The 19,804-nt window shown below is 37.2% G+C and overlaps 1 protein-coding gene across 8 annotated transcripts in view; it reads left to right on the top strand.

The window, feature by feature from the left end:
- The window catches only part of LOC110842920 (kin of IRRE-like protein 3), a 113,312-nt gene that overhangs the window by 76,975 nt on the left and 16,533 nt on the right, over positions 1-19,804 (top strand). For all 8 annotated transcript variants that reach the window (XM_035847128.1, XM_022088791.2, XM_035847129.1 and 5 more), the window contains 7 exons: positions 3,401-3,465; positions 3,623-3,685; positions 5,005-5,188; positions 12,302-12,342; positions 12,422-12,524; positions 13,475-13,560; positions 13,634-13,739. In XM_035847128.1, coding sequence (XP_035703021.1) covers positions 3,401-3,465; positions 3,623-3,685; positions 5,005-5,188; positions 12,302-12,342; positions 12,422-12,524; positions 13,475-13,560; positions 13,634-13,739 — 648 coding nt within the window. The remainder of the gene's footprint in view (positions 1-3,400; positions 3,466-3,622; positions 3,686-5,004; positions 5,189-12,301; positions 12,343-12,421; positions 12,525-13,474; positions 13,561-13,633; positions 13,740-19,804) is intronic.

Raw genomic sequence — 19,804 nt, 5'->3', positions numbered from 1 at the left:
TGTAACAATCCGGATTATTGATACCATTCCATTTCCTCAACTTCGTTTCTATCTGCCCGCTATATAAATGCGTAGATACATACGTGCAAGGCAAAGGGGATAAACAGGTCCTAAGTATTACAAATTACCGCATTAATTCTAAGGTGTCCGCGTCTGGTGATTGATGTGGAGACACCAGGCCCTTAAATGAACAAGACATTTGTTGATTAGACATGCGTTTTATTGAGTTTAGCGTGCACCTCTTGAGCTGAAAGCCAGAACTGGTAAGAAATTAAGGAAATTGCGTGACTTCTAATCTGATTTGGGTGCATGACAGATCGCAAGACTCTTGTGTCTTCATTTATTTTCTTGCCCCTTGTATCTTCCTAATCCTCAGGAAAAGCATTGAATTTCTTTCTCTTGCTGTGTATCAGGCATTACTAAACTCATTGAACGAATTGTTAATTTTCTTATCGTATACATACATTTTTATTCATTGACTTATATGCCATTTAAATTTCTGATATTTCTGCCTAAAATTAAAATTTCGAGTTTGATATTTCTTCCGTGTATTTTGTTGTCACTTAAAGAAAGTTTACTTGTGAACAAATACGTATGAATGAACTGCTTAGAATCACATTTTATTTTGTGGTAAGACACGCCTTGTAATTTACCTGACTGAAAAATGTAATGATGATGAAAGCAATTATGCTTTTTTTTGTTTGTAAACGAACCAAATCAGTGATATATGGGTACATGTATTATAGTCCTTTTGCTACTCGAGAACACGAAGGATACCTATATAAACTACTTGACTTGATAATAAAACGATGGAATTAGAAAATTTAGCAAAATTCAAAAATTAATTATGCATAAACTGCATCATCATATCATGTTCGATTTCGGAAACTGAAAGCTTACTAATAATCAGAATAAGGCCAATGGTTACTTTTGTGTATTTCGTAAAATCAATCATGCTCAGTTTCCTATCCACCACACGAGTCCTTGCCCCCAAACCTAAATTGGAGTAATTAAGTCAAAGTTCAATTTTCTACTGTTCAATAAGTAACCCGTTTGTGTAGAGGTTGAGAGTTGCAAAATTGATTTTTCAGCTGAACCAATTTAGATGAATGGCTGGTTGCGAACCAAGGGAAAACTTTGGACGAGGAGTTTCTCATTATTCCATTTATCCAGCCCGCATATAGAACAATCTGCCTGCCGACGGGATTATGGCGATAGGAGCTGCACAAGTGGATAAAGTCGCACGGGAAGCCTGCCTCATGGAAGCACATAAACGTGTGACGGTTTCAATGGTTTCCTAAGACTGACTTCTTAAGAATAAATCAGAGCTGTCTTCGTTAAAATTGTAATGACATGAGAGGAGAGAAAATTAGCAGAGGTTGTAAGCTCGCGACTTGATCTCCCCTTGGTAAGAAAGTTGTTCGATCGACCGGAGCAGGAAGGAAACGCAGGCCGGGCGACGGAGGCTGATTAGCATTGAATTATTATGCGACTCTCTCACCCGTCTTCGTCTACCACCACCTTTCAACTAATGCACTTCAACGTCGCATTACAGTTTCATTAGAGGTCGGAATTCTCTGTTTAGCCAACAATGAAATATTGGAAAATGATAACACCACTTTCACTACTTCTCTCTCACGAGTATGACTCGCGTTCTATCAAACCTTCAGTGGTGACGAAATATTTCAGCCTCGTTGTTATCATGACTCATGGTGGCGCATTCCTACTAGTGAACTATTTAATCCTGATAGTATTTCAATTTCAAACTATTCTTATGGTCATTAAAATTTGTCAAGTTGCTGAACTCCTCACTCCGTGGTGCTTGTTAGCTAGCGTATGTTTGTAATTTCAACTTGTGAAATGTTAAAAAGTTAATACGAACGTTGTCTCGTGCATATGAGCATGAATGCTGTTGTTTCATTGTCAACTTGAAATTAGGGTTGTCTGAGATTAAATTAGCTGGGCACGTAATATTTTGGGACATTCTTTCGTTGGTTGCCATCCTCTGCTATCTCGGTAATTTCGATGTGTGGTGCGTGTTAGTCGAGCTCGCAAAGAATTTGTCACATTGTCGTCCTGCTGTCTGGAGTAATTAGGAAATCCATTTTATTAACAGTGATACAAGACAAGCGAACATTTCCTGGCACCTCAGCCTCACTGATGCCGTGCTGTCTCATTAAGTGAAAATAGTTTTCCAGCAGAAATACTTCGTCGGCTACCTATCCTCACATATGTACAAATACTCCAGTGCGAGCGTCATGAGAGGATGATAAAATTCATGCTGTCAACACGAAGATCGGCCTGTGTGACATGTTCAAGTCAATTTCGATGTGCTGCTCATTTCGTTTGCCTGCATTCCTTCCAGATCGGGTTATCTTTGTAATGCAATTAAAATTTGTTGAATTATGTGGTTTTCCGCGAGATGACAAGTGGTGAGATAAGTTGAGCTCGGTGTACCGGCAGAGCTGAGGGAGACGTTCAAGTTTTCGCATTAAGAACTTGGTCATATTTCATTCTAGCACAAGTGGAGAGAAGCACGGTTTCGGTGCCACGCACTGCGTACAAAAAAGGGTGGAGTTGATGATCATTGCGTTACTTTATGCAAAGGATTTCCTGAGCAGATGTAATCAATATGATTAAGCTGAAAGTTCAAGTGCAGTCGTTGGCTCTTTGCCTTCCATAAAATTTAAATGAATTAAACCAGAGTACGATACAATGCGGAGCATCGTTCTAACAATTCGTTCGTTGACTGATTTTGTAATATTTTGACGTGTGCTAATATACAAATAAGAAAAAAAAATATTAAGAGGCCTTGAATACATTATGTACAATTTGATAAAAATTGTATTATAATTTGTGTTATACGAAGTAATTTTCGTTTAAAAATTTCAAAAACATGTTTTCTAATAACGGACGATTATCATATCTTCGTCTTTTAAGATTAGAGCTTTATCGTTTGTATGTAAGTGTGATGGGGAGTACTTTGATTTGGTATGCATGTAAATGTAATCGATGGGACGCCTAACTGGAAATCTGTTAGATTCCAGTTGTTTCTCGAGATCGTATGAATTTATGAATATAAAACTTTGTCCAATTAAGACAAACTTGTTGTTTGAAGGAATCGTGTCCGCTGTTGCCGGACCGGGATGAAAATGATACAAGAATACGTCAAGTATATAAAAATGTCAAGTTGTCTTTACGACAGCAATATTTTTCTGAAAACGCGTAATAAATTTTCTGCATTATCAAGTCTGAAATATGTTAAGACAATATTATGATGCAGGTATTATACAAACAAGTGGTAGATATGTGCATAATTAATAATCTCGACTTCATTTCATTTGATTTGATTTTTTTAGTGTACAAACTATATATTTATAATTTGTTTTACATTTTGCAGATTGCCGAGCAGCTCAAACGTTTGAAAAACAACCAGATTACAATGAAGTAAATCCTGGACAAGAGGTGGGTGGAAATTCTTTTGAAAATATTGTCATTCAAGATGCACATTGGTCATGGTGAACTTACAATTGTTCCGTCGATTTATGAGATTTTAGAAAAATTGTAGCGTATCAAATTATGTACTGCATATTTATTTTATTTTGCGTCATTTCAATTTCAGTCTATCGTGACATGCAAAATCTTCAACAAGAAAGGTCAATGTTCCTGGCAAAAGGATGGAAAGGTAAGTCTGAAGCTTTTTTATAATTGAGTAAAATTTCGATTGTCATATATGCAGTACGCCGTGTAGAAAAATTCAGTCATCATGCACTTTCTCCTATATTTCTTTGTGAAGGGAGCTAATCACATCATAATCCATCAAATCCATTAAAAATTCTTCTACTTCTTTGGACCTAAGTACATTTTGTCATCTGTTTATACTGAAAGGAGGCGACGACAGTGAAAAATAAATAGAAGAGGAAAGGCTGTAGGTCCCAGGTTATCTCATTATATTTGCATATTGTCATCCAATTCATCTCTGGAGAATGTTGCAAAATTCCATTTTTCCATTGTAATAACTCGGTTAGCTTGGTTTAAGAAAATGAGGTCACAAGAATTGCATGGTTAGAATTTCGTAAGGAGCATCTTTCCTTTTTGTTTTTATCATGGCCCAGCTTAGGATTATGTAGTGGATACGTAACCCACGAAATAAAGTGTTTCCCTAAAGTTGTACGCCTCAACAATGTAATAATAATATGAGGCTGTTACCGAACCACACATCGAGTACGTATAAGTAAGCATCGTTTTGCCGAACAGAGGTCAAACGCCCACCACAATTTTTATTCAAGGGTTAACCTCGACTGCCCCGTGTAATTTAGCATATCTGCGTGGCGAAACTAAGGTTATCTAAGTATGCAGTCCCACACGGGTAGTTTAACTCGGGCTATTCTGTTGAAGTTCTTTTTAATAATTAAACACGACTCTTCCTCCTACTACGAAACCCGCCCGCTCGTGTATGAATCGTACACTTGGTTCGTGTCCGTAAGAGCTAATTGATGTTGTGGGTTGTTGGACTAGGAAGCGAACTAGAAATGATAGGTCGTCGTCGTCGTCGTAGTTGGTGGACTTGGAGGAAGTAGCGTTGGGGGCTATGAAGGGAGTTGTATTCCCTCAATCAGCCTTTCACCGTAACCAGAATAAATGCTCGCCAGCTTGCCCAAGATTTTCGTTCCGCATTTGTATCATCATATTTATGCATGCATATTTCATCCTGGATCCTCTGGTGCGGAGCTCTCTATGCTGACCCATTTTGCTACAAAACGGAAATTTGTATCCATCCACCTGCTTCATTTCATATTCTGATTACCTCAATTTCATACCAGAACAAGTTGGCAGTTGTGCATGGATGATGCGATGCTCACGTATACATAGTTTTCATATCAGCCAAAGGAAATATGCCATTTAATATTACAATCTCCAGCAGTTATGTTTTACGGCATCCACTTTATTGGTAGTCTGCAGTTTACCTTTACTTGTTTGTAAAACACAATGTTTTAATTTCAGCCGGTGGGAATCTACCTGGGCAAATATGAGTGGGCCGGAAATCCCGACACTGGCGACTGCAGTTTACGGGTGATGAACGCCGCGTTGGAGTACGATGACGGGGAGTGGGAGTGCCAAGTAACGGCGTCCGACTTCCAAGCTCAAGACGCGTTAACTTCACGCCCTGTAAAATTGGTCGTTCGAGGTAAGATCAGAAATTTAGCTTGCATTGAAATTAACTTGGTAGCTCTCTCTGTTTCTTATATTAAGCTTGTCAGTAATATTTAGTATAAATATGCTAATGCAAAACTGATAATGGCAAACTGTACAAAAATTGTCACGTTTTCGTTTATCTATGTACTACTTTGGCATAATTGAACAAAAAGCACGGATGAATTGAAGCTAGATTTTTATGGATTTTTTAAATTTTACTAAATATTGAGTAGACTCAATTTTCGTCACACCACGACATTCAATGGCCACGAATAAAAAAAATTGCAAAATATAGAAGTTAATGTCGAGATACATATTCAAGTGTGCATGCATACAAAAACCAGTCAATAAGGATAATGAGATCTTTGTCTAACTTTTTTACACAAATCTGAATTCGTGATCCAATTGAGGTGACACAGTTTACAAGAAACAGTGACATTTTTTTTTACTTTCATCAGTTTATAATTAGCCGTTCATATGAAATGGCATTTCGAAATTTAGCAGAATAAAGATTAAATTTGTGTCAACAAATAAATAAACGTCTGACGAGAATGGAAAGAATTTTGAGTACAAAAGGCACATGGACGGAGACTAATTGGGATGAAAAGAAGCTCGTGATGCACCTGTGACTCAAAAGTTTCTTTCATGTGTTACATCACACGCTTCACTCGCTCATTCACCTGAGAGATCTCTGTTCGAATCTGACTCTTGCACAGAGTCAGTCGTCCTTACTTGCTGTAAGTCAACCTGAAGGATTTTGTGACGGATTGCTGCTTCTCATCTAACGTGTATTTAGATATGTATGTATCTGTTATTAGACTTTTTTGCTACCACCCTGTGTTCAATCAAGAAACGATGTTTGGACACCTGCCTCCTCCTCTTCGTGTTGCTAGAAATAAATAATATGGAATTCCGTAATAATTGACCCTCCTTTTATCATATTTGTTTTCTATTTCTGCGAAAGGCAACTTTTTCTTGAAAGTAATCAGCGTTTGTCAACTTAATTCGCGTGATGCTTGAAGATAATTTGATTATAGTCGTCCAAATTGCATTATGCCAGCAGGCATGACTTCAAAGTTTTGAACTATAGTTATGTATTTAGATACTGTGTTTCATAGTTTTTGATTTACAGTAGTCAATTATGCTGCCAGACAGTGTAGTCAAAGGTGAGAAATAGGGCTTCAATCTGTGATGGCCACTTTTGTATGGGAGTAGTAGCATCACTTGAGAATTCAAGTGTGAAAATTTGTTTGAGTTATACCGATCAAGATTTTATCTGCGTATAGAATTCTTTATTGAGAAAATTGATCTCAACAAGGGTTATAGTTTGGCCGGAGATTGGTTGTTGTGAAATTGATGGTTGGCATACGGTATATGTGCATACATACGAAAGCGTATGCTTATTTAGATGAATGATAAGTTTAGCATAAATATTTATAAACTTTTAGTTGACCAATTCCAGTAAATACTGGAATGCAAAGATTGAGAAGGTATGATATTTTGACTGAAGAAATATAGCGAATAGAATAATTCGCTTAGAAACCTTGGTGGTCAAAATTAAACATTAGAGCACACATAGCGGTACTTTATTTTTAAATTCCAGCGTTCTATATGCATTGTACATATGTAATGCAGAGTATATGTGCATGTATGTAGGTACAACACACCCGTCGGTACATTTATCTGCTCTTGAAATCTGAAACCTTGTGGAACGTCAGCAGGGAGCCAGCAAACAAGATGGAAACCACCCCCAAATGTTTACAAATTGGTGTGAATGTTATTGTTGCAAATGTCAATCATTTCATTTCTGTGTCTTGAACGAAATAAGATCCTTTTCCATTTCGATCTATCCAGGGATTCTGATGTAATAAGACAAGAAAGTTTGGCAAGTCGGTTATTAAGAGTCCTCCTACCGCAGTTTATCACAAATACGTATCTCTAGTTATTTCTTGAGAGGAAATAGTTTACTGCGAGTTATAAAGGAGGAGAGGAAACCAACCGCATTTTGAAAATTGGCTGGAAAAGTTGCCTACAAGAATTGTACCCATTTCAATTATTGCTTTTCATTTGAGTGATTCAATTCTTTGGCTGAAATAATTTCCTCTCAAAAGTGGGGACGCTTTTTCTCTTTCGTATCGTCAGCCAGCCTCATTTATTTTTAACAATCCACAATGTTGTAGCTTCTCTGCATGAATGGTTCCCTTGTTAGTCAGCGGATACAGACGAATTACCTCTTTTTCTTCCTCTCTGAAGGGTTTGATGTAGTAGCGCATTCGATCGCATCTTATATTTCGTGTTATTATTATTATCATTATTTATAAAAAATTAAATTGAGACATTTGTTTGACTCACTCTCGTGTTGGACACGCATAAATATTCTACACCATATTTCAACGTTTCTCTGTTGCGCTTGTGGTTTGGTTGGTCAAAACGTCACGAATATCCTGACCAAAATCATGATACTTGCACATCTCTCCAATCTTCAAGTTTTGTCTATCTATTTATTTTTCAGAGTTGATATACGAAGAATACATTATCCGTTTTTTGTAACTTTGTGGTTTCCGACGGTTGGCTAGCGTAGCGACAGACACGTTCTCCACTTCCCTTCTTCCAAATTGGAAGGAAGTGCTACTTAAATGCAGACGCGTTGTATTTGCAAACTTTGTTGCCAATTTGGTTTTATATCAACTATGCATGTACTGTTAAAAATACTCGTGTAGAATGTCTTGATGATGTCTTGATATACTTGGTTTCATCTCAAATATCATTCCATGAATGTGTTGACAAGAATCGTTCTCGAAGTTGTGGCACAGAAAACATAAAACCACCCTGATGAATTGTCAACTGTGTCAAAATAGTATTGAATTTATGGCAAGAAATATGATAAATATGTTCCACTCGCATGACACGTGTTGACTGTTGACTTCCTTATATCATTCATCAGATCAGCAAATGTCGTGGCATAATTTCTGAGGTGGGATGTTCTGATAAAGATTTAACACGAGTGAGTATTAGCATCAGTTTAAAATCCCAAAATAGCAAATCTCTGTTCCAGATCCTTTGGAACAATAACAACGTCAAAAGGTTAAACTTGTTTACACCGAGGTTAGAGGTAGGTATCAAGAAACGAAGTGTGCATGGTAATTCTGCACCGACTAAATATGAGCGTCCTGTGATTTTTTGTTGCTTTTGTGCCGATCCAAGAAGCTACATTCATGTACAAAATATGGCCGTTTGAAAATTTGAATGCAAAAGAAGTCTTTATCCGCAAGATTTCACATCCATTTGAGCCCCTTGAATAAGTCAGTCATGTTCCGGATGTGTAGACTCGTAAATAGCTGCAAAACAAGATTTACGGGCGAGAAGTCGCCATTACGTGTCAAATTTCATGCGTTTAATTTTCTCAACTCAACCGTTTCAAATCTACTTTGTGTTGACGAGTATACATTTATGTGCGTGGACGAACAAGCGCGGTTTTACGTCCAGGAACAATTACGTTTCAGATTGAGTCATGATGCTGTTAGTCAAAATTAGCTATGACTCAGACATTAATGGTTGAAACGACAATTTAAGTTTGCATACATAGAATTTTATTCAATTATAAAATTCGAGAATCGTAGATCCAGTACCAAATAAGTATAATTGAATAATTAAAAACCATGTATGTACATGAGTACGTACTATATATACATATAGTACCCAAAGCCATAATCTCATTTGCATAATGTAGACTGATTTCGAATGTATGAACGATTGTTACATATACAGGAATTGTTTAACCGAAAAGATCGAAGGCACGAACTCAGGGTTTTTCTTTTGGTGTTGAAATAAAATATTTTGAGTTTGCTAAAAATCACGCACACTACTTTTTCTCAATAACTGACATCGTTTTTTCTTGTCAAACTTTCTCATTTCACAAGTCAAAGCATCTAAGAAATTTGTGTGAGACCTTTCGATATGCTTTTCCTCTGCCTGATTCATCCTGCGTCAAAGGTATTAAAACGTGTATTGGAATCTAGTAAAGTGAAGATAATAACAAGTACAATCTTGTGTGTTATTTCAGAGAGATGAGAAGATATCAAAGTGCAAATATTTTGTTGAAAGTTGTTGCTCGCTATACATACATACATTGTAAAATTTAACACTTAATAAACAATACAGTGGCCATACGTACATGTATTCAAATTATATTTCAAAACATGAAACAAAATGCGGCTTGAAGTAAAATTTAGAGAATTTAAACCATCACTTTTCTGTGCAGAATTCCACATCCCAATAAAATATAGAACGTGTCCGAGATGCAAATGATACATGAAGTTGCTAAACTTTGAAATCCTCTGAGGGCTGAGAAAACTTGTGCACAATGTGAGTTGCTTGGTTGGGTTTCTTGTGTACAAGGAGGAAAAGCCGGATTGAAATTTGAAATACAAAATAGGTAGCTTTTGGAGATTGTATTGGAGAAGCTCTCTCTCCCTCACGTTCAGATATTACTGCTATACGTCTCACATTTCAGTTGAATCCATCAGATTCTCATCCTTACATCTTTTTATCCCTGGCTCCTTTCCTTCCAACGATTTCGGAAAGCTGAGCAAAGTGGCCATTTTAAATCCATAGTTGAGCCACATACATTTGTAACTCTGAGCTTGTAGTGGAAAGTCGGAGAATAATGATCGGATCTTTTTGACCATGTCGTACATACATACAGATACACGTACATGTATGATAGGTACATACGAGTATATATAAACCTTACCCGTTGTTTCGACGCAAATAATATGCACACACATTCAAGACAAACAAATACAGGAAGGTTTTCTCATCCGAGATTATTGTCCAGGGCTGGATCAAATAGACGATCGATTTTTGACCTGAGTGACTCTTATGCTACCAATCTATCAACCTACAGATGGGAGTTAATACTCGTATAATCTCTTAATTCTGATGAGTGAGACAACCCCATTTAATTTATCCTGGGATGAACATTACGGAGATTTTAGAGCAATAAAATTAAGCGTCAATGCAGTTTGCAACCTATCATGGAAGTTTTACAAAAAGTAAATTTATTCGTTCTCCAGGCAGTTACAATTTCATTTTTGGCACTATGCAAGAAAGACACTGGATGTGAAGCAAAAAAAAACAAGCAAAAAACACGAAGATGCATCGCCAACCCAGCGACATATTTAGGTTCTGGCTTTGGTATCCAAGAATTTACAAGAATACAGCACTTCGTGCCTGCGTGGATAAGTGTGTGTTATTATTGGTGAGGAGTTTGACTGCGTGTGTTTACTTCTCCGCGAGTACATTCGTACGTACGTATGAAAGTGGTGTCGTAGAATGTTTCCGATGTGGAAGAAACAGCAGGGAGTTTAATGGTTGTGTGTCACCATCACCCGGGTATTTAGCACTTGTAGAACACAACCGGTCGAGTTAAGGGTTTTGCTCTACTCAGCTCAAGTGACACATTAAACTTGTTTATTGCATTTCTCTGAAGAAAATATATGAGGTGTTTATTACCTCGTCACACTGCTCAATACCCTCTCTCAGCCTCAGTGGCTTCATGTTTTCATTCGCATTAATCATTCGAGCCAGTATTTACCCAGTAAATTGATAGTTTTTGCAGGAATGAGGACACCGGAAGCAAAGAGCAACAGTGTGTCCTTCGTCGTCTGCCTCTTTTTTGCAACAGATTCTAAACGGACCATTACTTATTAGCTCAGTTAAACTTTATACCTGTCATGTTTTATTTTAGCCCCATTTATTTAAGTGTGAAGGACGATAAGAATGTTGAAATCGATATTTCTAGATCAGCTACTCTACTATTCTGCAGAATGTCTATTATCACAACATAGTTTCCAATTTTTCTCATTTTCCAAGTCGCGTTTATTCTGCTCAAGACGTTCAGGTTGTTCTGATTTGCGAATTCAATTCACAAGTATTTTCATCGGTTTCATATTAAATGGAACAATGTTCTCGAGAGGGTGAAAACCCGCATTTGTCCAAACTTGTGTAGGCTCCGATTCCTTCAGCCCACTATTTGTGGAACACGAGAAGGGCGGAATTTCGAACAAAAATGCCATTTCCATACGTGCGTTGTTTGTGTATTTCATGCTGCTTTAGGTGTGGTGTGGGATCTTTATGGTCTATTTATATGTCAGCACTTTTCTCAACTATCTCACTCATCCTCAGCTCATCGCTACCGATATTCTCCAACTTATGGTATCACACAACTACATAAATACATAAAATCCTCTCTCTCCAGTTAACACAATTTTGTTTCAATGGCAAAATCATAGCAAAACTAATTGCTTGTTCACCTTTACTTGTCTGTTAAAGTTGCCCTGCTGTTGTAATGATGGATACTTCACTTGTCATTTCGGCATAACCGTAACCGTTTCATATTAATGCGAGATCCGTAACCAATCCGCAATAATAACAATGCTTTGAATGAATGAGGATGACGACACGAAAGGGTTGTCACTTTGAAGTGGATGGAAATGAAGGGCATGTGTGACAAATCCTCGTCTCATTCACGTGCATATTCTCATTGAGAGCAGAGAGAAAGACAAACCACAATTTAAATCCGAATTCACGCAAATAGAATAATTACTGAGCGAGTAACTGTTTGCTTTCCGCGTCTGAAGCCCCTCACACACTCACCAAACCACCGAACTGAATTGGAGGATTACTCAAAGTAATTTGGCGTTGATGGCGGAATAATGGAATGAGCTATCCGATGCTTATCCTACAAAGAGCTTCATTATTCCCTTCTCTAATATTGATGTTGTTGGATGATGTCGGATGGAGATGGAGACGACACGAATTTGTGTTTACTTAGGGTAGCAAGCACACATAGGTTTTGTCCGTGGTGTCACAAAACGGATTTGCTCTTATAGTCATCCGACCCGAATTATCTGTTATTGTGGACAATTCCGTACGTGCGTAAAACGCACCCGTTTGTCATTTCATTTTAGGAGACTTTTAAAAACGCACTATTTATATACTGATTGCTTCGATTGATTGTAGGGCTATAAGCTTTTTAGGTTAAGACTTTCCAAAATTATCAGTTTCAAACCCATAAATACGCGTTCTTCTTTTTTTATTACAGTTCCTCCGAACGCCCCGCAAATCGAGTACAATGGAACACAGGTAACATACTTAAAATATTATTCAAAAATTCATTTATGAAATTTGAAACATAAAATGTAATACAAATATTATTCGACAGATCCCAACTGGAAAGAACGTGACCGCAGCCCATGGTGCCCGAGTCGCTGTGAAGTGCTCGAGTCGATATGGCAATCCTCCAGCCCTGTTAAAGTGGTTTGTCGGTAAGTTGTTTTGCGTAATACTTGTTGTTTGTATGGATTATCACACAGTTGATTAACATCTTATCATTGTAAATACTGCTGCAATATCCTAAAGCAGTGCACATTTAAGTGCATTTGAATCTTGTTAGATACACTGTGCAATTTAATGTATTTCCTCTACTTGAGAATATATTTTGAAAACGAGTTGAATTTTATTTTTAAATAAATCTCAGTAGGCAACTCTTTCATCTTCAATATTGCCTTACATATTGCCAACCCCCCAGAGAGTAAGGATGCAAACTTTTCAAAATTGACGAGACTAGTGAAAAGAAAATAAGGATAAATCTGTTAAAGGGTCGAATGTGCATTCGAAATTGAATGTCAAGTCTGTATCAAATGATACAACATGATCAGACACAAAGTATGATACAATGCAAACATAAAAGTTGATAGGGCGACATTGTTACACAAAAGTTTTCCCCAACCTGATACTATTTTCCTTTCAGCGAACAAACAAATGAAAGTGCACTTAGGTCAAAGAAACCGCATCCGGTTTTTTCATGCGAAAGGGAGCATAAAAAAGGTGCTCCTCCTGAAAGAATGATTGACAGGTCAATAGAGTTGTTGAGGGTTCAGTCAGATCATCCGACCTGCTGCTGCGGTTAGCTATTGGTTTGTTTGGTGGGGATACAGTTGATGTGTTATTTGTGTTCAAAAGTTTGATAATAGGACACCGAATCGATTCCCGATTGAGATTGTGTCATATCTTTAACAACAAAACATGATTTATACTGTTCATTAGGAGCAGCAAAAAACGAGCTCTAAAGAGGCGAGACGGAAATCCTCAAGAGATATTTCCTTCTTGTAGTGGCTGTCTTAAAACATGCCACGCAACCAACTCATTTTGCGAGGGTATCAAGTAACACATGAGAGAAAGAAAGAAATGCATTTGTAAATTTGTGCTTTTCCAGGTGAGGAGGAGATCACGGGAGTAAACCAGACGAACAAGACGGAGGATGACAACGCCAAAAAGTGGGCTGCTCTAAGCATCCTTGAAGTAATAGTTTATTTACTAAATAGCTGATAAAAATGAAATATTTAAATTAACATCCCATGTAATCTCATTCCAGTACACTTTCACCAAACAACAGAACGGAAAGATCATCAAATGTGTGGCTGTCCATGAGGCATATCCAACAAAGTCACGGGACACGCAGACAATTCTTGACATTCAATGTGAGCCCTTCTTTCAGTTCTTTTTTGTCTATTACGTATTGTCAAGTGTTAACTTCCTGCAAATCATGTTTCCTATTTTGGTGAAAAACTCACAAAAAGAGATGTGCATTTCTGAGGCCTTTTGTGATTCAATTAATGCAATGTAAGACGTACCAATCAATGACGTATTTCCCAAAATTCTTCATTGTGATCAATATGTTTTTGGTGGGTAGTATTTTACGCAATTTCCTTAATTTTAAAGATCGTGATATTTTGGCAATACATGAAATTCCGCCATAGTATTTTTCAAGAATGAGTTGCATTAAAAATTACCTAAAATGAATGAAATTGGTCATTCTTTCCGATGACTAGCACAAGTTGCACATAATACGGGTTCGATACGATTTCAATCAATCGTAAAAAGTTTTTACAGCCGCCAAGATCATTACAACAGTAGCTTCAATTTTCCCGTAATAGGATTATATGGGGAGAAGGGTAATACGTCATGATTCATAAAAGAGCTTCGAATGCCCATGTCAATTCCGTGATGAAATTTTATATTAAATTAATGTCGGATGCTTAATGTGATGGTTTCATTTTTACAGTTGACATCCCCCCCAAAAAAAATTCAATACGATAATGACTAATTTAACGACCACGTTATAGTTAATTTTACAACTTGTGCATAAAAATGATGAAATATTATTGATACACGGTAAAGATATACCTGTCAGCGTTTCATTTGGATCATGCAATCATCTAATAATTCGATATCATCAAAGTCCAGGTAGTTTTGTGTTAGTCGGGGTAAAAATTTAGCCCAGAGTGAAACCAAATGACCTTTGAAAGAGATACGATGATGATGGTACGACCATCAACGGAGGGCTTCCCCTCCTTGCATTGCCTGCTATGTGCGGGATGATGACAGGCTCAAGTCATAAATTTCAAATTGAGTTATTAACATGTCAAGGTTTTTCTGAGATAGGCGTTGTTCATTTTTATTCACAGCTTAAAGCGGTAGTGGTGCAGTAGGCATTTGCTCCCTGGTTCTCCCATCCAGCATTTTATTTTCTCGTTTTCTTAAGATTCACTAATTTTCTACTTGAGGCCAACGCTCAGACTTGCGTTCAAATCTGATCACTCCGTCCTGGGTGCGTATGCAAGTACCCACCATCTGCATGTTTGTTGTTTCTTGTACCAAGAAGGAGAGCTCCTGATTAGCTGGATGAGTTATTGCGATAGAACAGAATATTTTAAAAGACGGCTTGCATTGACAGAGTCTGAGCTATTAGTTGGTGGTGAAACAAGAAGGCTCAGAATTTTAATAAGCTGTACACACTCGCAACTATGTACATACATACGTACATGTGTATAGAGGTTCTTCACAGTTTTAATTCAACGGTAGAAAGTGCATCTATAAATTGGTAGCCTTTACTTTGTTAATGACGAAACCGTTTTATTATTCATTCATTCCAACATTCCAGTGAGATAATTTGTTATCAATATTACACTTTAGTTTCTTGCAATTTAATTTGGTGGATTTTTAGGCGTGGTACATTTACTTTAGAACATAGTTTAATAGTTATCCAGCCTGTGGTTTGAGAGAATAGTGGTTTGAAATACACGTTGGTTGGTTGGTTGGCTGGTTGGCTGGTTGAGCCGTGTGCTGCAATAATGGGATTTGAAACTATTTCCAAAGATGAAAGCAGCTCAGTTCAATTCTAGAAAAGTTTTCCTACTTTCTCTAAAAAATGGGTTCTCTTACTTTTATCCGCATCCTGCCGTATGACCGCGCGTACTTTTTCTCTCTCCGATTCTACTTTGATTCCATTTTCTAATTTATCATGCAAACCAACTTTTTGAATTTCAACGTGGACTGGCTTTAACTTTACTTCTGAAATAGCAAGCATTCAATTCGATGAACTTACTTGACTGGGGGCTGTCAGTTAAAGTTCTTCCTTCCTTGACACCACTGAAACCTATTCATTCGCCAGAAGAAGTCTTGTCGACTTGAAAACTTTCTTTGAATTGAAATGTTCAACAGATTTTATTTCAAATCCAGCCTGGTTAGATTAGGGTCAAGTGACTTGTTTTAATTTATGTATTTTTTTACTCTGGGGAAAATTGAATGCGAATTATTTCTTTGAATTGTTATTTAAAGAAGAGAAAATGATGAAAAGGAATAAAAAGAATGCGATGGGTATGTACATTGGAAATTAATGCGACTTATGTAGGAGATAAAAAAGTCTAATGTAAATCGATTTTTCAGCTTTGTCGTTTGGGTTCGCCTATTCCTCGCATAAAATATTTCCAGGAATTTCTCGATTTTTTTTCAAAGACGGTTGCTTCTTCGCCTACGAACACGAGTGAAGTTAAGAAAGAGGAGAGAAAGAGAGAGAGACCACTTTGGTGGTTGGTCGGCTAGTGCAAAGGGAATGATAAAAATGCGGATAGAGTCAGAGCTACGAGCTGTGAAATGAATCAAGGTTTCGTCGAGGAGAAAGTGCGTGGATTAGCAAATAAAAATATTCAAGTTTTGGGGCAAGTTCTACTTGGTGAGTCAGATGGATGGATTTTCCATACATATTTAAAGAGGCGAAACGGTTGATAAATTTTCTAATTTATTTTCTTTGCAATCTCTTCCACTCTAAATTCTAAATTAATCGCAACTCAACCACCACCACCCCTCTGAAAAGTTGGAGATATGTAGTTTCTTCAGATGAGAAGACTGTAAACACACTAGTTTAATAGGTGTGACGTGATTTATGCACTCTCGCATTTTTTCATAAAACATTCCTGAAAAATTATATTACGAAGCTAATATTTTGAATTAAATGGAGTAAACAAATAGGGAAAGTTTCTACTATTATTGAGATTATTTTATAATGCCTTATTTTTATTTTATTTCCATTACTGAAGGGTCCAAAAGTTGGCTTAATTTGGGATTAATTTTGTTTTGCGTATGCTTTTGAATCTTGTCTCTGTGTCACAGTCAATGTTCCATGAAGCTGAAGGTGTCGAATTTCCATTAATATTGAATGCAGCGTACATTAACCGTGACACACACGACCAATAGCAACTCCCCTTGTTCGTCTTACTAGGCCAAAAGTCATCCTTCTTCTTATACAACTTATTATGCACTCCGCCTTTGTAACCACCAGCCATAAGAAGACTTAAGCATTTTTTGAGCAAACTATAAAAGTGGTTTTTGCAATCTAATTCATTATAGATTACCTTAATGCTAATGGCGTCGGCTAAAACGTCGTCTGAATCACGGTTTAGCGGCCCCACCACAAACACCACCATCTTTTCACAAATTTTGGGATGAGTGGTAACAACTAAAAGCAAGCATTTTATTTAAATTAATCCCTAAAAGTTGGAAATGGGCATAATCTACAACCCACGGGGTGTTTTTGCACCATCCTGACACAAACATGCAGCATTCACTCATTTGTCCCTTCCCATTAGCTAATACGATTCATATTTTAGCCAGAGTTGACGACAACACCACAGAATGAAAGAAATGAACTGGGGGTATAGCACCACATTTTTCAGCGACAAACTCAAAGCATATAGTGACGGAAGGGCTCTTTGGCTCATTGGTTGCTGCATGAGCTGATTTTACTTATTTATGACGACAAATCTTTTCTTCCTTCGTTTCAAAGAAAAGTCATTTCGTGCACTGCACGGTCTTGCAGGATACGACGTTCGCCGTATATGTATGTATAAGCTCAAGAAGAAGCTCGGAGGAGTTGCTGCTGAATTTCCTTCTTTTCTCTGGATATGTGACTTCATGAATGAAAAATGCGTTGCTCTAAAAGATTTTTTGTTTAGGCTTAGCAGGCTTCTGTTTGAAAGAGTCAAAATTTTTGTATGAAATGTGCATTTAAAAGCTTCTCTTTATTCGTTGACCATGTCATTATAGGATGGATCCCGTATTACCTGAGTTCTCCCATCTCTTGAAAAATGTTTGTACGTAGGTGTACTTTTTCTTGGACTTCTTTCTTTCATCTCGTTCAAATATTTTCTCGGCTTGGATCCCAAATCCCAAACAGGTCTACGGCTCACGTCTGTTTTTGGAAGTTGTGCTAATCATGTATTGTTCAATTTTTTAACAAATCACAAGCTCATCAACAGAACACACTCGTGGGATTTACAAATCTACACACAGCCATCAAATATTTTGGTGTGCTCTTAGCATGATTGAGTAGCTAAATGTATGTATCCGCGTTAAATTTCTTTAAAAGGTGGCTTTAGAACAATAGAAGATGGGTGTGTGTGTGCATGTTTATGTTTTTTGTGTGACAGGAGCGCAACCTAATCCAGAATCCTACTATAAAATGTCGCTTTTGTGTCATTCCATCTCCATTCTTCATCTCTTTCTTTAATTGCCTTTTGTCAACGAGCAGTGGAAGAAACCCACTTTTCCACTCTAATAATTCCTGAGTTGTTAACAACAAGTGAAACAAGTTGACTTTTCTTGTCCAACTTTTGGGAGATTAATTTTGTTACAGTGGAAATGAAGCTTGACAACTTGAAGCGATCGTGAATTCAAGTCTTGAACCACAAGACCTAGGTTGGTTGGTTAGTTTTCTTATCGTAAAGATGAAAACTAGAGACAAACAGAATGACTTTGTCATAATTAATATTCTTTGCACTTACCCTTCATTTCAAATCTAAATCTGAGATTTTAGAGATTCAGATTCATTCAGGATTGTGTAATTTGCGTGGTTGAAATTGTAGTTGTGTTAAAGCACTATTAATTCGGAAAATTCTTTAAGAAATGTGTAAAATTTACAATAAGAATAACCAATAAAAAAGCAAGCCTTCTTAAAGTTTCGGATTTAAGTTAAAACTGTATTTGTCTTATCAATGGATTTACCGGTAGTTGGAAATTCTGGAATGGTGGGAAAGCTATCATTAATTATGCACATCCTTTCTGAAGAATGGATTTCTTGTCTACACAGAAGTCTTCTTCCCTCGTCGCTAATATGTTTTGCAGTCCAACTGCTTTAAACGGAAAGCTTAGGATTAGTTGGTGGTTCCTACTCCTGCTGATGTGCTTCATGGGCGTCTAAATCAGTTTATTTGGATTTCCTTACTAAGAAATTAACACAATCCCAGGGCAGTAATAAAATATTTGTGCCTTCATCACTCTGGCAAACCGCATCAAATTGAGATTCCTCTCTTCTTACGAGCTCTCCAGTTCAGACCATACGACGATGCAACCATATTCTATTTACACATGTAACTTTTTCGTTTCAGAAGAAGGGTTTTGTGCCTAAAATAGCAATATTTATTTTCTCCAAGAGTTTATTTGCCTGGACTATGAGGAGGAGGTTGGAGGATCAAATCACTATGATGTGACCTGGTAGTTTGTTCTTGTTTCTCAGTTCAACAGACTCTGAAAATTGTCTTGAAGTATCATGTATGTTACTAAATTGGTACGAAAGTTGCAGAGCTAAACAACGTATCTCAACTCAGATAAGCGCTTAAATAAAACATGAGATTTAGCCTAATTTAAATAAGATTTCCTCCCACTCTCGTCGCATCAGCAGTAGCAGGGAAACTAGAAGGAAAGTCCAGAAGTTGTGGAGTGGGAAAAGCCTGCTCTACAACAATTTGGTTCAGCATACTCAAATTGCATGAGCAAATTCGACAAAACCTTAAAGGATGAAAATGAGAAATAGGGGAGATATGTAGCTAAACAGATACTGCATACTTTATTGCACAACATGGTTACCTTGTATGCAAAATTATTATGTTTACTTATGATGAGAGGATTACGCACTAATCAGAACAGCAGCCTGGCTATTCTGAGAATTCTGCTTAAGACACTCAGTCTTATTATTTTCTAGCACAAGAGCTGCTATTAGCGTTGACTATCCACACTAAATACTATTTAGTAGAATGCCAAAGACAAACTTTCGCCATAACGTTGACATCATTAAATGGACGTTTACCCTCTGATCTCACGCACATCTTACACTATGCATGTACGCACACATCTATGCATACGCATCTATGCATGTAAACTTGTACAATCACACTTGGTGATGGAATTTAATTCAACAAATTCAGCCAAT

Source organism: Folsomia candida, unplaced genomic scaffold (genome assembly GCF_002217175.1).
Source record: "Folsomia candida strain VU population unplaced genomic scaffold, ASM221717v1 Fcan01_Sc002, whole genome shotgun sequence".
Classification (NCBI taxonomy): Eukaryota; Metazoa; Arthropoda; class Collembola; order Entomobryomorpha; family Isotomidae; genus Folsomia; species Folsomia candida.
This window is presented reverse-complemented; position numbering and strand designations above follow the sequence as displayed.